The 18,238-nt window shown below is 39.8% G+C and overlaps 1 protein-coding gene across 1 annotated transcript in view; it reads left to right on the top strand.

The window, feature by feature from the left end:
- The window catches only part of LOC111239378 (sodium/potassium-transporting ATPase subunit alpha-2-like), a 35,883-nt gene that overhangs the window by 12,736 nt on the left and 4,909 nt on the right, over nucleotides 1–18,238 (top strand). The window contains exons 10-19 of the mRNA XM_022769250.1: nucleotides 326–435; nucleotides 3,283–3,417; nucleotides 5,310–5,389; nucleotides 7,152–7,261; nucleotides 8,449–8,624; nucleotides 11,870–12,006; nucleotides 13,126–13,276; nucleotides 13,972–14,140; nucleotides 15,106–15,260; nucleotides 17,472–17,595. Of these exons, the coding sequence (XP_022624971.1) occupies nucleotides 326–435; nucleotides 3,283–3,417; nucleotides 5,310–5,389; nucleotides 7,152–7,261; nucleotides 8,449–8,624; nucleotides 11,870–12,006; nucleotides 13,126–13,276; nucleotides 13,972–14,140; nucleotides 15,106–15,260; nucleotides 17,472–17,595 (1,347 nt within the window). The remainder of the gene's footprint in view (nucleotides 1–325; nucleotides 436–3,282; nucleotides 3,418–5,309; nucleotides 5,390–7,151; nucleotides 7,262–8,448; nucleotides 8,625–11,869; nucleotides 12,007–13,125; nucleotides 13,277–13,971; nucleotides 14,141–15,105; nucleotides 15,261–17,471; nucleotides 17,596–18,238) is intronic.

The raw sequence follows: 18,238 nt of genomic DNA, 5'->3' as shown, positions 1-18,238 counted from the left end.
AGTGAAGGTCATTTTTAGTTCGATTGGGTGGGTGAGGGATGAAATTTTGATAAGAGAAATTTCCAACATTTTTTTTTTTGAGACACTCTAGTTAAAAATGAATGCCATTTTCCAGGCTGGGGAATTGAAAAATCACTTTTGTCAAGGAAAAAGTGATCGCTCGACTTAACTGACCCCGACTCACTGACCCTGTTATTTAGCTACAATATCCAGCGCTACTCTGTGAACCGAGAGTTAAGTCAGTAGCATAAATACTGCATGAGCCCTATTTAAAAAAGAAAAGAAAAAAAAAAGTCTAACACCGCTTCCTCTGCTATTCTCTCAGGTTCAGGCTTTGACAAGACCTCTGCTACTTGGGCGGCTCTGTCTCGTGTGGCCGGCCTGTGCAACAGAGCTGATTTCAAAGCCGGACAGGAGCAGTTTCCTGTCCAGATGGTATGAACCTCCACCACAGACTTGACAACACAACAGCAACTTTCCAAAACCTTTGCATTGATATTTGAGTCTCATGAATTATCTCACCGCTCTAATGCAGTGGGGGTATAATAGGTTCAGTTTAATCCAAGGACATTATGAGCAAGTCTTTTTAGATTTGGATCAAATAATGCATGCACATTATTCATGAGACATGATTTTGCCTGCATGGTTTGCCAGTAGGGTGAAGCTAACAGCATCAGGAGAGTGCTAGGTGAGCTGTCACTCAAAAAGAAGCAGTGGTGGAGGAAGTATTCAGCTTCTTTACTCGCTGTATGTAACGGCAGCAATGCAACAATGTAAAAATATTCAATTACAAGGAAAATATTAACCAAATTTATACTTAGAGGTTAATGCTAAATGCAAAATTTTTGTCAATTAAAACATCTAAAAATACACTCCCATACATGTAATATATGACATATCCCTACATAAAGAGTGACGTCGCCATATATTTCATATATGATTATCACATATGCACATCCTCTGGATATATGAAGATATAAGTTCATAGCATTATGAAATATCCATAGTAAAACTTGTACATGTACACAAATTAAAAATATCTATGATCAATTTTTATATGATATAACATGTGGAAATCTTATATGTTAACAACACATATTTAATTTTTATAACCCTAACCCTAACCCTATATATATTTATATTTTATTTTAAGTTTGTTAATGCAACATACATACATTGATTAATGCTCATATGTTTTTCTTATTAATTTCTTATTATTTTTAAACATGTGTATCTTCCCATTCTGGCAACATGGTCTCAGACTCTTGGACCCTACTGTATGCAATGTCAACATATATTCACAGGCTTCAGGATGGATATATATTTATGTTCCAATTTCTAACAGGTTTTATATATAATTTTTACATATATGTTTTTATTTTATATGTACATATACTTCATATATGGAAATTCAATATATATACATAAATTACGTTTGTGTATGGGCTCCTTCACTGAGCACAGCTAGAGTAGCATACTTTTCTGAAGGTTAAACTCATTGCAGGTTTTAGTTTCTTTAGTGGTTTGTTGATAATATTAAATAGACTACAAAACATTGGTCCTATCATGAAGTATAAAGTAGCTAGTTCACATGTTCCAAACTTTTATAGGTACAGCACACGACTAAATGTACTTTGTATTCTCTCCTGTTGCCAGCTGATCCTAACCCACATGGCACCCACAGGGAAAAACACAACCCATAAAAATAATTTGTCAATACCTCTTGACACAGGTGCTTTACACACACACTGGCTCACATGCTTAACCTCCCTCTCACACGTAAACACAGACACACTGAGGATAATCCAATGCACCCCTGGAAATAACTCCCCCACACTGATGCACAAACACACACACTGCTGGGTGGGTAAGTCAATAATATCCCAGTGTTCTACCAACCGCTATCTTCCAACCTGTGCTACATTGACCTGAAGAAATTCTCTGTGTGGCTCACAGCGACAGGGATTACATCTTCTTGACTCTGGTGGGAGCAGACCCTGCTGCTGCAGCCTCTCTGCCCCTCGAGGTGCCTCAGACTTCCTCCTTGCATTAAGTAACAGCCATATCTCCTGACAGCGCTCAAACACAGCAGTCAAGGCCCAGGCTCCACTACCATTACAAGAACAAGTCCCCATCTGCACATGGGAAAACAGAGAAATGGAATTTCCTTGATCTATTTATTCATTCATGAAAAGGCACAAACAAGGACAAATCTCGCAGAGCGCGCGTCCTTGTTTCGCAGCTATTCATGAATGAATAAACAGGAACCAAGAGAAATCTCTTGTCTTCGTTTGGCCCCCTTTGGTATATTAGGCGTCAGGTCAATCAGTTCTGCATGGATTTTAATAAATTGGCCCCAAGAGCCAGATGAATTGCAGTGATCATCGTGGACATTTTTCAGGCAGGACGATTTTACAGGTTATTTGGACAGAATTTTCCCCTAAATGATTCAAGTACGACACAAGCAACTTTGTCACATAAGTTCTAGCTGATAAAAATAAATGGAGCAATGTGCATCCACACATGGCATAATCCAATTTTGAGCCTCATAGAAAAGGCCTCCATCCCAGCATATTACTGTGATGTTTGCATGTGCAAGTACAGTGTAAACATGCTTAAATTCATGGATACACACACTGAAAAAACTGATTTCATGTGTTTTGTATAGTGAATTTTTCTAAAACCACAGATTATACGTGGTTTACTCAGTGATCAATTTTTTATCTTCTAAAAAAAAAGCACCCAGTGTCAGTGAGAGACTTCTCTACATCCCTCTAAACAAATGAACCACTCAGAACAACAAGCACCACTTTACTTGTTAGCTACAACCTTAGCAACCACTTTGTTATTGATTATTGCCATTGGCATATTGGCATTAGTCTAGTGTGTTCATGCAGCAATATTTATTTCCCACATGATCTTTGTATCCAGGGCCTTTTACATTCGTATCAATAAAAGATGCCTTTAAGAAAACCTTGCTGTTTTAATCAAATGAACTGAAGAAGAAAACTACTTCCATTAGTTTTACATTACATTGTTTAACAATGCTGTGGCCAGATCACAAGTGTTGGTGATGCAGATGATACGTGCATCATTAATGAGAACCATAATGGAAGTAAAGAAAGTTCTCTGAGGTACTGTTTCAATAAATTAAGTAACACATAATCTGAAAGCTTCTCTCCACAGCGGTGCCATAAACACAGGCAGTGAGACAGATACTCATTTCTTAATATGCATGTGTGAACGACTGTGCTAATGTGTGTCTGTCTGCGTTTCCCCCAGAGGGACACAGCGGGGGACGCGTCAGAGTCAGCTCTCTTGAAATGCATCGAGGTGTGCTGCGGGAACGTTCGTGACATGAGAGGCAGGAACCCCAAAGTGGCAGAGATCCCCTTTAACTCCACCAACAAGTACCAGGTAGTGCACGAGGCTAATGTCACAGCACAGCTTTGTGCTGGAACTGCTGCTGATGCCTGTGTACAGTGAAATCACACAACACATTTGCAGACCATTCATATTATTATTAGCGTCATTTTATACCGTCTTTAACAATTACAGTTTTTAAGTAGTTTTTAAACACCACAGCTTTCAGTTTGTTCAAATTTTAATTTCATCCATCTTAATCAAAAAAAGAAAATCTTGTTCTTTTTAAATTTAGGTTAATTTTGCATTTATAGAAAGTATTTATTTTTGACAATTCTGTCAGTCCTCTTTAAACAGACAGTATTATGATGTTTTAAAAAGATGCATTTACATGCTTTGAGTGAGTCATGAATATTCATTTTTAACATTTTTGAATCCAGGGAAGGCAGCCTGAACATGCATGCTCTTTAACAGCAACACCCTATTTTACATTCATATGGTTGCACACAGTCGGATCTGGAAGCTGCCCAACAAACCACAACCAGAGGCAGCACAGAAACTGTTGCAGTGTTAAAGCTCTGTGCAATATGTCTTCTTTATGACAGAAAGGTGGTGTACGTGTGGATTACAAACTGGTTTCTCTTTGGCTGCTTAGAAGATGCTCTGTTTGCCACTTTGATGCCTGCCTTTATGTGTTATTATTAGAAATCAAATTTTTAAAAAGCTCAGTGTGACATGTGTGTGGCACATTAGTGGAATCCTGGACTTTGCTTTGGAGTTTGCCACTGCAGTCTGCTTCATTTCTGATAACATTAGGCATTAAAGGAGCTATTTGTAAGTTTTGCTATCTCTACATAGCTAACGTCAGATCTGCCAATCTAGCGCTGCTCAGAAGGAAACGAGCAACGATGCCCACCACCACCTGCTCTGGGCAAGAAATTATGTTTCGGCAGCAGAGAAAACTTACAAATAGCCCCTTTAAACAAAGATATTTTCTGGTTATTTCACAGCAAGAAATGATCTAGAAACAAAGGACAAAGTTTTTTTTTTAATTCTCTTGTCAGTAAACAGTAGATCAGAACAGGCACTTCTGAAGGGTCTTAAGTTAAGCTGCATGCTTTGTTCCATCTTGTAGGAGTCAACAACAGCACTGGCAAAAATAAAAAATAAATTAAAAGTTAATATTGAACTATAAAAAAGTCATCACATTGAGCTTGAACATTTTGCTCAAGGGCATCGCAGCAATTAAAGCAAGGGGGAGTGTTCTTGCTTCACTTTCCACACCCGGCCTTTTCAGCCCGTCTGGAGATTTGAACCAGCATATGAATAACACAGCAGTGATGTTGAGGCAAACAAAGGACTCTCTGCATGCATTTTGTGCACCTGTTTCCTGACTTAAAATAGGAACGTCTGTGTTGAGGGGAAAAAAAAGAAAAAAAAAAAAAAAGGCAATTTTGCTCTGGTTTTCTGAGATTAGATATACTGTGACTCAGATACAAAGTACCTGGGGGAGTGTGTGCTTGTGTGTGTGTGGGAGTGTGTGTTTTATGGTGGGGAGAGGTAATGCAAGGTGTAACGCCACAGGAATACATGTGAGAGCATGAATGAATGCTCCTTCAACACAGGGAATACATATGACTTACAGTTTGCACTCAGTCAAGTCAATTTCAATAAGACTTTTATTTCATACTACTTGGAAAAAATGTGACAGAAACTCCCAAAAAAATGATTGCTGGCACGAACGTGAAATTCATTCTCGAGTATTACTAAGGAGTGTGTCTGTCTTCAGTCTTTTTCTAACTGAAACAGAATCGTTGTAGACCAGCAAGAAACAACAGGCAAGAAAATACACCTTGCATCTGACATGTAGCTAAATATGTTTTGGACTGCGTCCTGTCATGTTATGTCCTTACCCATCTTTCTGCCCTCCTCCCCCCTTTTCTCAGCTCTCTATCCATGAAGTGGAGGACAATCCCTCTGGTCATATTCTGGTCATGAAGGGAGCGCCAGAGAGAATCTTGGACAGGTTGGTTAATCAATAATGGATCGATTTTACGTCTCTCAAGAAATGCAGCAGAAAATTCAGATTTATTTTTCCGTTACCTTTGCTGTCTGCTCCACAGATGTGGTGCAGTGAATTGTCAGTTAACCCCATGAAAAGACTCAAACCAGCAATGAATTGATCCTACTAACAAGTATTGGCAATATATCTCAAACGTGATGAAGCCACTGTCGTCTGAAAACTATTAAAACACATCAGTGAGCCGCTCCATTGCTCTGGGTGACATGTTCCTTCATCATCATAAACAAACTCAATCCCACATACACTGTCCCACTGCTGTAAATACTCACTACAGTTACTCACTAGAGCACCAAATGTGTATTAATCAAAAATAGTCCCCGACAAATTCACTGTTAAGAATAATGTTTTCTAAAAGATGACAGAGCCCAGCTGTTTTGGAAGCTGCTTTTAATGGGCTTGGGGCCACAGAAAAAGTAAGGAAGTCTGTGTATTGGGAGACACACCAACACTTTGCTTTGGTCTTTTCATGGGATTGGTCTTAAATTAGAAAAATGTAGAATACAACCAGCTTCATCCTGTAATGGTCCAATATTGTATAAAGTGAGATGTCAATTTGTTCTTCGATTATAAAGCAGGTCTAGGTTCTATATTCATACTGTGAAAGTATCAAAGCCTCAGTCCACAGAGAAATGCACACAGCCTGTATTCACAAACTGAGCCTTAAAACCAGCCGTCAGGATTTCTGTAACTATGTGATGTCACAACAAATCAGTCACTGCTCTCAGCCACACACCAAGCCCGGCCCACCCAAACCCACCATCCAACCTTGCAGGATTTGGTTTCTGTGAGTGTTTACCTGAAATCTGCTATATTTTATTTGATCACTCAGAAAACAGTCAGCCAATCAGAAGAGAGGCTCAGAACCTCCTCTCCTCTGATTGGCTCATTGACCTGTTGTTACTATAGAACTCCAGAGAGAAGCCTGAGAGAGGAGACGTCAAACTACATTGAGATGTTTTTTTGTTCTTTAAACCACACATATATCTTCTTATGCATCAACACTTCAAATAAAACACTGTCAAAGTGTCAAATATGGGACCTTTAAATTTTGTTGATTAGTTGCACTGGGTGGGGTTGAGGACCTGAAGAATACAGTTTACAGTTTTTCTTTCTTTTTTTAATCAGCATTTTACTGTGCCTGAGTGGGAACACTCATGCACTCTTGTGATTTTGGCCACATTTCCACACTATGCCACACATTTAATCTGATTTCTGGTCAGCCCAAGCACTGAGCCCAGTTTACCTTTTGGTGAGATTAAATGCCCCTGGTTGATTCACAGTCCCACCAAGTGCCCCCTCTGTGTGCAAACTCTGTGTGCAAAAATCAAACCACACTCCAACTTTGCTGTGGAAGAGGTGCCCTTTTTCACCCGGCTCATCAGGGACTTTGTGTAGCCAATGTTGCAAAATAGAGTTAACCTTTAGGCCGCTATAAATATTCAATATACAGTTAATGCAGAGTAAATTATAACTTATAGTGAATTCATTAAAATGATGTTGGTTGTATTAAAAATAATCATGCAAAAGCACAAACAATTTTCTGAAAGCACAGATTATTTTTTTCTCATAGTTTACCCACTTTACCCGTTTTTACCTCTGATTTATGTTCGTTGTTTTGCAGCAGTTTTTTAACACAATATTGCAGATGGTATTATAAGCAGTAGTTGCAGTAGCAGTAAAAGCATTATTGATGAATGTCGTACAGGTGCAGCACCATTATGATCCACGGCCAGGAGCATCCACTTGATGAAAACTGGAGAGATGCTTTCCAGAATGCCTACATGGAGCTGGGAGGACTGGGAGAGAGAGTGCTTGGTAAGTTTGGTGCCACCAAATATCATCAGCTTGTTTGGGAGAAGGTGGTCTGCAGATACAGTTTGACACAGCACTTACCTTTTATAAACAGGGTAGTTTAGCATGGTTGAATGCTTTTATTGTGACAGTGCATCCTAAGAAGAAGGTTTTTCAGTCTTATTTTGGAATGGAATGACACGGAGTCAAAGCTGAAGTTACCACTGTTACAAAAAGTATTAGAGATACCGGTTTTCTGTGGTGTGAATTTAGTACGTCTGGATTATTAGCTGGTAATGTACTGGTAATATCACTCAGGTCAAACTCTGCACTGAGCTCTAAAATAATTTGTACATGAAATAACATTTTCCCCTCTAAAAATGCCATAGACACATTTTGGACAAAAAGTCATTACCTGAAGTTCAACTAAAGTGTTCAGCATCCAGACTCTGTAAATGTCATCATTTTGATAACTGAGGGAAAAAAAAAAAAAGTTACCTGGCATCTTTTTAAGAAGTGCCATAGGTAATAATTATGTGCTATCATCATTTTGTTAGAGGAGGTGTCACTTTCTCACACAGTGAAATGTGGAATGGCGCCATTTTGGGATTGAAACTCCTGAAATCATGTAAATTATTAAATCTCAGTTATGCCCTGGGTGATGATGATGGCCGGCTGTTTCATGACAACAAGAGGCTCCGCCACTTTTATTACCGAGCCTGGTTTTTCATCAGCGGCATTTTATTTTGCTATGCTCTATAGGGATTCAGCAGATACATATTTTAAAGGGCTGTGGATCATGAATTAATAAAAGTGGCTGATTCAATTTGTATTTCAGACCTGCAACCTCCAAATCTACATCTAAAATTAAAAATGATTTGTATGCACACTGTAAAGTAAAGGATCATTGCAGCCAGGGGACAATGTATTTTTCTGAAGGCGCCTTCAGACCCTTTTTTTGTATTTATACTTTTTCAAAGTCACTTTAAATATCAACAGAAAAAGACTCTAGAGCATCTTTAACGTTGGATGTTGTGGACTTGAATCATCCTCAGGGTTATAAACAATAGTCCTCTTTTTAAGTGCCAGATAAATTTGATGTCAGAACAACAAAACAACAAGTTTTTTTTTTTCAGTAGCAGCTGTCTACTTTGAGACGTCTCTTCAGTCACTTAAGAACGATCACCTCACTGATCCCTCTTCTCTTGCAGGCTTCTGCCACGTGAATCTGTCTTCATCCCAGTTCCCTCGAGGTTTCACCTTCGACAGCGACGACATGAACTTTCCCACCGAGCAGCTCTGCTTCCTGGGTCTCATCTCCATGATTGATCCGCCCCGTGCCGCTGTGCCCGACGCAGTGGGCAAATGCCGCTCTGCTGGTATCAAGGTAATTGGTTCCACAGATTCAACCTTATAGTTCCTGAAAAGCCTTTCCTGAGGCTTAATTTATTGGACTTTTTAGAGAAGGGATTTGCATGTAAAATGTCTTTTCAAATCACAAAACGGACAAGCAGTCACTTCAAGGCGCACTGATGGATGATAATCGATGGATAAGTGAAGATGTGTTGCTTAGAGGATAACATATTCCATGTATACACTCTAAAAAATAAGACCACACAAAGGTGTAAAGCCTGTATTCTTATCTGATTTCAATATTAAGAATAAATTTAATTCTCAGATGAGAAAATTAACAATTTTGGGAATTACAAACTTTTAAGAACAGCAAAAATTTAATTCTTTATGTGAAAATGAAAAGCAGGTGATAAAGAATGAACTCCCTCTATTCCAATATCAGCTTTATGAAAGGTTTCATTTAGTAAAATGTAGATTCCGTCAATTCATTATATGTTAATCAACTGCAGATACACACGCAGAGCAGATGTTTTGTCAGAAAAGTAATAAGGCGGGCTACAGGAAGGTTAAACAACTTCCAGCAGAGATAAAATTGGATAATGAGCAGAATGAAGCGTTCTAATTTCAGGGGGAACTACTACAAATATGGGAAAAGTGGATTTTGCACATTTAATTTCAGGTACAGTAGCTGTCATGCCTCCTTTGAAAATTATTTTTGAAAGACACACTGTAATTGGCTTAAAGAACAAACTAGAGGCAGAAGTGAGTCAAGATGTTACAATTGGTTAAGTGAAGAAAATAGTTGAAAAGTTTATGCAAAAAAAAGCAACAAAACTGATGATATGTCTGATAAATTGTTGAAATCACAAAGTTTTGTAAGAGATTTAGTTTTTCTTTATCAGCTCTCTTCTGACTGAGGCATTATGGGATAAACTATAAACCGTGCCATGTCTTTTTTTGACCTGACGAAGATTTGAAGGGATGGAAATTTTTGTTTTTCTCAATACATTTGTAGTTTGGAGTCATAGCAAACTTTATTCTTTTAATTGATGTTGTTTCACAGGTAGCCTTGCACCTTTAGTATAGTTCAAGCGGCAACCTCTGCAGCTGAAAAATGAAGCCAACACAGTGCCAAAACCCGCAGTTCCTTGAATGGCCACCTGAGTCTGGCTCCAAAAGCAAGTCGATCCCCATAGACTCCCATGTTAAAATGCCCATCTTTACAGCAGAAATAAACGTGTTTACAGCACAACACAACACAATTTCCTCCTTCATGACAACTGTACAATGTGTGATATTTTTATATAACTCACCTCTTAAAATTGTATGAGGGCTTAAAGTTATGAATAAATGAGGGCGTAGGCGCTTTGAGTGACAGGTGGGTGAGTGTATGTTTGCCACAAACTCCCCCTCCTCTTTGCCCGTTTTTGGATTAGCCTGGAGTTAGGCGGAGTCGGGCACTGGCAAGATGCCGACGGCAGAGCAGGTCACTCTGAGCTCTAAAACCGCTCTTCAGAAACCTATGGGTGACCTCATGAAGGCTATGTCCATCTTTATATACAGTCTATGCTATAGATAAACTCCCCTCTAAATCACTGTACTATCAGTTTATTTGAGGACAAGCAAAATATTGACATCTATACATTACAAAGGCTAAGTGGGAAATGGGAAAATTTTAATGCTAATATATATGTGTATATATATAGTATATATATATATGNGCGGAGTCGGGCACTGGCAAGATGCCGACGGCAGAGCAGGTCACTCTGAGCTCTAAAACCGCTCTTCAGAAACCTATGGGTGACCTCATGAAGGCTATGTCCATCTTTATATACAGTCTATGCTATAGATAAACTCCCCTCTAAATCACTGTACTATCAGTTTATTTGAGGACAAGCAAAATATTGACATCTATACATTACAAAGGCTAAGTGTATATATATATACATATATATATATATATATATATATATGTATATATATATATAGTATATATTGTTGCTTCTCTGCAAGTTAAATGTGGCGATGGATGGTCAACATGACTGTTCGAATATTCTTTTATGCAGATGATATCGTAGCTGTGATGATATATGTGAACACACTTCATATAACTGCTGAACCGTGTCAGAAATAGGAGACTTGAGGCATATTGCCTGATTGAGCTGGAAGAATACAGTTTTGTATGTACTATACACATCTGTACAAATCCAGTGTATTCAGCCTGAGCTCAGGTTGGAAGGTTAATGATTGAAGTACAGACATTTCAGCTCAAAGTGCATCCTTGCTCCATGGCATCAGTCCAAAGGCTTCAGTGCAATATATAGTGCTCTATTTTTTTTTATTGCACTTTCCTTTTCCTGCTCTATATTATTATAGTGGGGGTGGTGGTGGTGGTGGTGGTGGGGATTTTCAGAAAGGTGTATGACTCATTATTGCTTTGCTTTTTCATAAAAGGTTTTCAAATAAATGATTTGTGTGGATACAGTTTTGCTATGAACCTAAAGTATGGTCCTCATGTTACTGTCTGTGTGTCACATTATTACACGTACATGTTTCACATATCCAACCCAAAAGCCCTGGATATTGCTTTAACTTTTAGTGAAGGTTTACTCCTTTATCTTTGGCCACAGACATAGAAAATGTTATTGGTCTATTCATAAGTATCGCAGACGCAGAGACGCAGTGATTTTGATGAAACTGAAAATAAAACCATTATACACTATGTTCTTTTGTCACTTATGTAATGAAATGAGAAGTGAATTTTTTTTTTTTTTTTTTAGTAAAGTCTGCTTCTGTCAGTTTCTGGTATTTGGATTAATACAATAAACCGAACATATGTCAGGAGAGCTCCTTCAGAACATGAAGCAGCTTGCAAATCACACTAAGACTAATCACTAAACGTTGAAACGAGAATAACTTTGTGGAGGGCAAATGGAAATATGCTGCCTGAAACCAGTCATATGACTCATTGTTAAGCTGTTGCAGGTGTTCTGGGCGGCTGTTTCATGGACTCACTACTTTGTTTTTGGATTCAGGCCCATTATTTTTCCTGTGAGACCACCCCACACTGTTATCTCTGGAGATGAACTGCTAACCCCTAATAGCACCATTCTTTTCCACTGTAACTACACAACACATTTGTTCTGACTTATAGACCCTAAAGCTCCATACTGCACTGTAGCTCAAGCAAGCTGTGACACATGACATACAGGTGAGATATAGTGGGGTTTAATGTGATAATGGCCTATGATTTATGGGACCTTCTGTTTGTCTGGTCAGGTGATCATGGTAACCGGGGATCACCCAATCACAGCCAAGGCCATCGCTAAAGGTGTGGGCATCATCTCTGAGGGCAACGAGACTGTGGAAGACATCGCTGAGAGGCTGAACATCCCTCTAAGCCAAGTTAACCCCAGGTATGTGTGTGTGTGTGTGTGTGTGTGTGTGTGTGTGTGTGTGTCAGGCTTTGTGCTAAAGGTTTTGTGCAACTGCGAGTATGTGAGGCACGCCGTGTCCACTGGATGTGGGTGCATGTAAGGTTGTGTGTCAATTTAAGAAACAGTTTTTTAAACACATTTCGGGAACTATGCTTAAGACCAAGCAGATGCTATGTCTCAATATGAGTACTTCACTACAAGTACCTGGTAAAACAATGGACACCTCTCACCCCCTCGACGGTAGCCATCTTTGCTACATGGCGGAAAGGCAGGGTCCACCAATGTATTTTCAAACTTGCGAAAACAGCGGCAGAGGAAGGAGGACACGTCGTCTGTGTCAATTTCCATGTCGCATGATGCAGGAGGCAGACACGCGAGAGCAAAACCTTCATTTTCTAGTTAGGTGAGCAAAGCAGACAATTGGTGTCACACATCATTTCCGTGGAGTACACAGCAGCAGTGTTAGATTTGGGACAACACTATCCTGTTGAAATTCACGCACTACGTCAGTGAGTATACTGTGTGCACAGTGTACTACACGTGAGTTTACTGACTGAAGTAACCGAGTTGTTTTGTTGTCACAAAACCCCCATAACACCTCAAATTATCGTTGTTACACTTTGTTTTTTTGTAAGAATTAAAACAAATCAAGATATAACTCCTTAATTTTCGGAGGTTTCGAGGTGCTGGTAGGTGGAGTTTCTCACTTGTGGACAGTTTTTAATCTTTATGCTAAACTATGCTAAGCTCAACTATCCAGCCACTGGCTTCAGTTCATTTTGAGCAGATAGACATGTGGGTGGTATTGATCTTCTCATCCTGCTCTCTGCAAAAAAAATGTAAAAAATAAATTTCCTAAAATGTCAAACTATTCCTGTAAGACAGAGTGCATGGAAAAGTGTGCGCTGCATGATGCATGATGATGTTGATGATGATGATGGATGTGTGTGTTTGTTTGTTTGTGTGTGAGAAAGAAACAGAGAGACAAACTTGAAGAGAAAACAAGAAAATGTCAATAACCTCCTTTGCATAATTGTCCCCGGTATCACTGGCTCCTTACTGTGTCTGTGTGTGTGTGTTTATTTGTGTGTTTCCCAGGGATGCCAAGGCGTGCGTGGTGCATGGCTCAGACCTAAAGGACATGAGCTCTGAGTACCTGGACGACCTGCTGAGGAACCACACTGAGATAGTGTTTGCTCGCACCTCTCCTCAGCAGAAGCTCATCATTGTGGAGGGCTGCCAGAGACAGGTCAATGGACAGGAGTGTGTGAATGCGTGTGAATGTGTGTGTTTGTTTGGGCCTTTTTTGATAGCGTACAGCTGAATAGTGATGCGTGTGTTTTTAAATGGATGAATGTAAGCATGTGTGTGTTTGTGATAAAGTCTGGATGAATGCTTGAATGCCTCTGGTTATGTCTAAGTGTGGAGGTATGGTTGAATACAGGTGTGTGAATGTGTGTGTGTTTGTGTGTCGCTGCCATTTTAAGCTGAATACAGTTTTCTCTGCATTTGAGCTATTTGTTAGTACAGGCGGTTCAGTGGATGAATGTAGGGTTTTATATATGTGTGTGCATGTTATGGCAGCCCATTTCTTAGTATACGGCTAAATACAAGCGTGTATCTGTATCTGATACAAACTATACATTAAAATCTTATATAAAACCTTATATATGCCTTAATGTGTGTGCTCAGCTTTTCTTATGTGAACACCCCCATATATTGAGGTCATGCAACAGTTCACCCTGACTCTCTCACTCTGTGTGACTGAATGATTACAACTCTATTCCATTTTTCATTTAATCTCCCCAGAGCTGCTTTGAAAAGACATTATTAAGACAGAAGGGGAGGGGGGGCAGAGAGGGAAGTGGAGAGAGAAAAGCTTAAATCATGGTACTTATCTTTCTCTTCTTGACACTTTTTATTCACTGGTCCTTGTGGGTGCAGGGGGCGATCGTGGCTGTGACGGGCGACGGTGTGAACGATTCTCCAGCCTTGAAGAAAGCCGACATCGGCGTTGCCATGGGGATCGCCGGCTCTGATGTGTCCAAGCAGGCAGCTGACATGATCCTGCTGGACGACAACTTTGCCTCCATCGTCACCGGAGTGGAGGAGGGTGAGTGTGGGGGGGGAAGGGCAGAAAGAAAGAGAGAAAGACAGGGCGACAGAATGGAAGAATAAAACAAGGAAATGATGAGGAGAGAGGAAGCCAAGATAGAGAGAAAAGGGAGAAAAAAGTGAGTCAGAGAAACAAAGGGACAGAAGATTTAAAGACTTAAAAATTAAGAAAACTCTGCCAGCGAGCTCCTTTTTCATGCAGTAACAGAGACCGGAGATCATTTTTGAATATATACCTAAAAATTGAAAATGTGACACGAATATGATTGTGGCTGATTTCACACATTATTCAACAGAAATGAAACCTGAAACTTTAGAGTCAAAATTAGGACATTTTTAAATTGGGTTTTCACTTACTTGAGACTTGATTTCCCAAAGACTTGAACTAACTTGAGACCTGAAGGGAAAAAACATTCAACTCTCATGTTTTGAACTGTAAAAACCCAGGACAATAATAAAGGAATAAGACAGCACTAAGCAGGCCTTACACATTTTATTCTTATGCCTATATATTAAAAGAACTCAGTCTCAGTTGTGCACAAAAAAACGTTTTTCAAATAGTGTCAGAATTTCACATCATTTTAATGGCCAGCATTCAGAGACCTGAAAGACTTGCATTTAGCTTTTTAAGATTTGTGTGAATTAACATGGCTTTGCTCTCAAGGACTTGACTTGAGTGTTTCCACAATTTAATCTAAATTAAGGGTGGCTAATATGATCTGAGAAAATCCACGAGTAACGTAGATGTGCTGACAGAGCAGCGATAGTCATTTTTTATTTTAGTGAGGAAAATGGAAACATTAAACGAAAGGAAAAGACAATATTCCAACTATACCACAGTGTAGTAACCAGTATCCCATCCCAAATCTACTCACATATCTCAGTATTAATAATATATCAATATAAACGTCTCTCCCAGCTCTACTTTGAAGTATTCACTTCATGTCTTTTCCATCGCTGCAGGTCGTCTCATCTTTGACAACTTGAAGAAGTCCATTGCATACACACTGACCAGTAACATCCCAGAGATCTCGCCCTTCCTCCTCTTCATCATTGCTAGTGTTCCTCTCCCTCTGGGAACAGTGACCATCCTCTGCATCGACCTCGGCACTGACATGGTGAGCACTGTGGGGAGAGGGGGGGGTGGAAGTAACACGCAACATCCCTCGATCTCTTTGTAGACATGCTAACAATAGTTTTCCCTCCATTATCTCAATGAATACCTTTGATTAAGTTTCTGAAAAACTAGCACTTAAAAGGCTGGAAAGCCTGTTCTTTTATTTTCAGCTCATGATGTTGCTTTTGTATTTGAAAAATTAGAGCTTTTTAGACAACTTTCAACCTCTCAATACAACACTGTACACAATCAATTTCTTAATGTTTCAGATTTGTCTTCATTTATTGGGTCACACTGTGGAGCCTTTTCAGTGCGCAGAAGCTAATTGTCGGCTAATTCTAGCGACTCGTCTCAATGAGGGAATGGTAATTATTAGCGTGCTGCATAGCTACAGGCACGCTAAAGGTGACATTAAGGTAAACGGTGTTAATACCAGTGTCAAAAATGAACGCCTGAAGGTAGAAAAAGAATAAAATGTTTGGTGTAATTATTCCTCTCTGTCGGTGGGAGAAATCGCTCTTGGCTCACCGCCGACGACCATTTGTTCAATCAGAACAAAGAGCGGGTGACGCTCACATACAGATTTACATTTCACAGCTCTACCATTTCCAGATGCCAGTTTCTCCATTGTATTTCCGGCAGCAACAAAAAAGAGTTGCTGGCACGCTGCTTGCCTGAGGGGCGTAATCCATCATTTCAGAAGAAAGGAAGCACACGATGAATATATTCAAAAGGACTTGTTCACTTGTGTTCATTACTTTAACTTTAATTTTTCCTGCTCTCAGCCACCAGACATTAGTGTGCAGCTGAAACTGCTTCTTATACAACCCAATGAGCCAAAAGCTAGAAATTTTTTTTTTTTTTTTTTTTTTTTTACAAGTAATGAGGTACGTGTATTATAATGGTCTCATATTCAACAGGCAAGGAGCATTTTTAAGTCTCCACAGGTTAAAGATACAACCTTGCTCGCATTGCTAATAAAGCGACTGCACTTATTTCTCTCAGGTGACATAAAAAAAAATGAACTGCTTTGGTTTTCTAGCAGCAGGACAGATTTGTTCATGCTGACAAATATTTACTTAACTGTCTGAGATCACAGGGACAGTGCATTCTTTATTGGCTGGATTTCTCTTTAAAGATGTGATGATTGAAGTTTAAAAGCACCTAATTTGTGCACCTATTTTGCATATAAAAACCCTTCCCTTCAAAGTAACATGTCTGCATGTGTTTAATAAACGCTGGTGGAGAGAACAGCTGGATGTCTGCTTTGAAGAGCGGGACCCTCAAATTAAAAAATATTGAAATATTCAATGAAGTACCTGAACTGTTTATAGTACAGTAAACAAGTAAAACTACAAATTTCCCATGTCTGCTGGTGAGGTTGTTAACAGCTTGTTAACAGCTTAGTTCAACTCCAGGCTACAGGCTTGAGGGCTCTGCTGAGATTTAGCAGTGACAAGCAGCACTTGGAGTCTGCTATGATTATTTTTAGCAAGCACTGCCATGTGGAAAAGGATGGCTGCAAAAGATGTTTATCAAAGCAAGATGTGGCACACTTAAGAATGCTTCAAGACTGAAATTTGGATATTTTACACAATCTCTCTCTCCCACACACACACACACACACACACACACACACACACACGCACACGCTTTCAGTGTTGTGTCATATCCCTTTCCCTTCTCCTTGTCTTTCTCAACTGCTGTGGGTCAGGGGAGTGTAACACCAAAACAAACTGGATTTGTCCACTACAGAGCATGTGTTCGCTTTCACACAGTGCCAAGTCTTCACCTCAAATCCCACCTAAGTCGCAGAGATTTCCTGCTCTAAGTCACACATATTGCTCTGTTGCTTACCTGGTAAAACCAGCCAATATAAGATCTTTATTACAGGGACCTTTCTACCCTCCCGTTTTATGAGTGTCTTGAAATTCACTATCAGTCTCTCTCTCCACTTGTCTCCTCTCCCTGGCTCTCTCTCCATCACTGTCACTGCGTCTTCTTTCCCCTCTCCTTGCCCTTTTTCTGTCTTTTCTCTCTCCACACGGTGATTGAATGCTGAATTATATTAATAGTGCCATGTCTAGTCTACTCCATGTCTGGCACTGTCATCGCGCCTTTGTCCCGATGCCACGAAGACAAATTCCTGCACATTTATCGTACAGGCTGCATAAAATGAGCCGATTCTGTTCTGTCCTCCCCTTTCTCCCAGGTTCCAGCTATCTCATTGGCTTACGAGACAGCGGAGAGCGACATCATGAAACGCCAGCCAAGGAACCCCAAGACAGACAAGCTGGTCAATGAGCGTCTCATCAGCATGGCCTATGGACAAATAGGTTTGTCCTCTTATGTCTCGTAACCTCTCTGTGCCACAGCTCTTAAACCTGAATCACTGCGACAGACAGGCTTCTTGTAGTGAAGTTATGGTGATAATAAACATCACAGGCATAAAAACATAAAATAATGACATTTATCTGAAATTCTTACTGCCTTTTGTAAATGTTTAGGCACCTACAGCTCTAGAGGTGAGCGGCAGCGACAAGAGATTCCCACAAATTTCATCTAATTGTTGTGACATTTACAGCAAATTGAGAATGGAGAGTGCAACTATTTTCTACTTAATCTTGGTCATGTTTCACTGGTTGGAGCCTCACTTGAATACATGCTTTTTATCTCTGGTTTTTATATGTTTTGGGAATAGTGAAGAATCAAAGGGCTGGACCAATTTCATAGGCTGTTAAGTAGGTCAAAATATGACGGGGGGCTTTCATTGGATGGCACCCAATTTAAAGCCGAACACGTTCAAAACACTGGGGCAAAACTTTAGCAGGTCACATCAAATCACATTTACAAACCGCTGCTTTGACATTACAGCTTGAAGCCTCTACAATGAGCACTTAACCGATCTGATCTGAGTAAAAAGAATAAAAATCACGAGCGACCAGGGAGGAAAAGTAAAAGCGTTGGGGGGGGGGGGGG

This window comes from Seriola dumerili, unplaced genomic scaffold, assembly GCF_002260705.1.
Source record: "Seriola dumerili isolate Sdu_G_001 unplaced genomic scaffold, Sdu_1.0 BDQW01002429.1, whole genome shotgun sequence".
In the NCBI taxonomy this organism is placed as follows: domain Eukaryota; kingdom Metazoa; phylum Chordata; class Actinopteri; order Carangiformes; family Carangidae; genus Seriola; species Seriola dumerili.
Note: the sequence above shows the minus strand (reverse complement) of the source record. Positions and strands in the feature narration are given on the sequence as shown.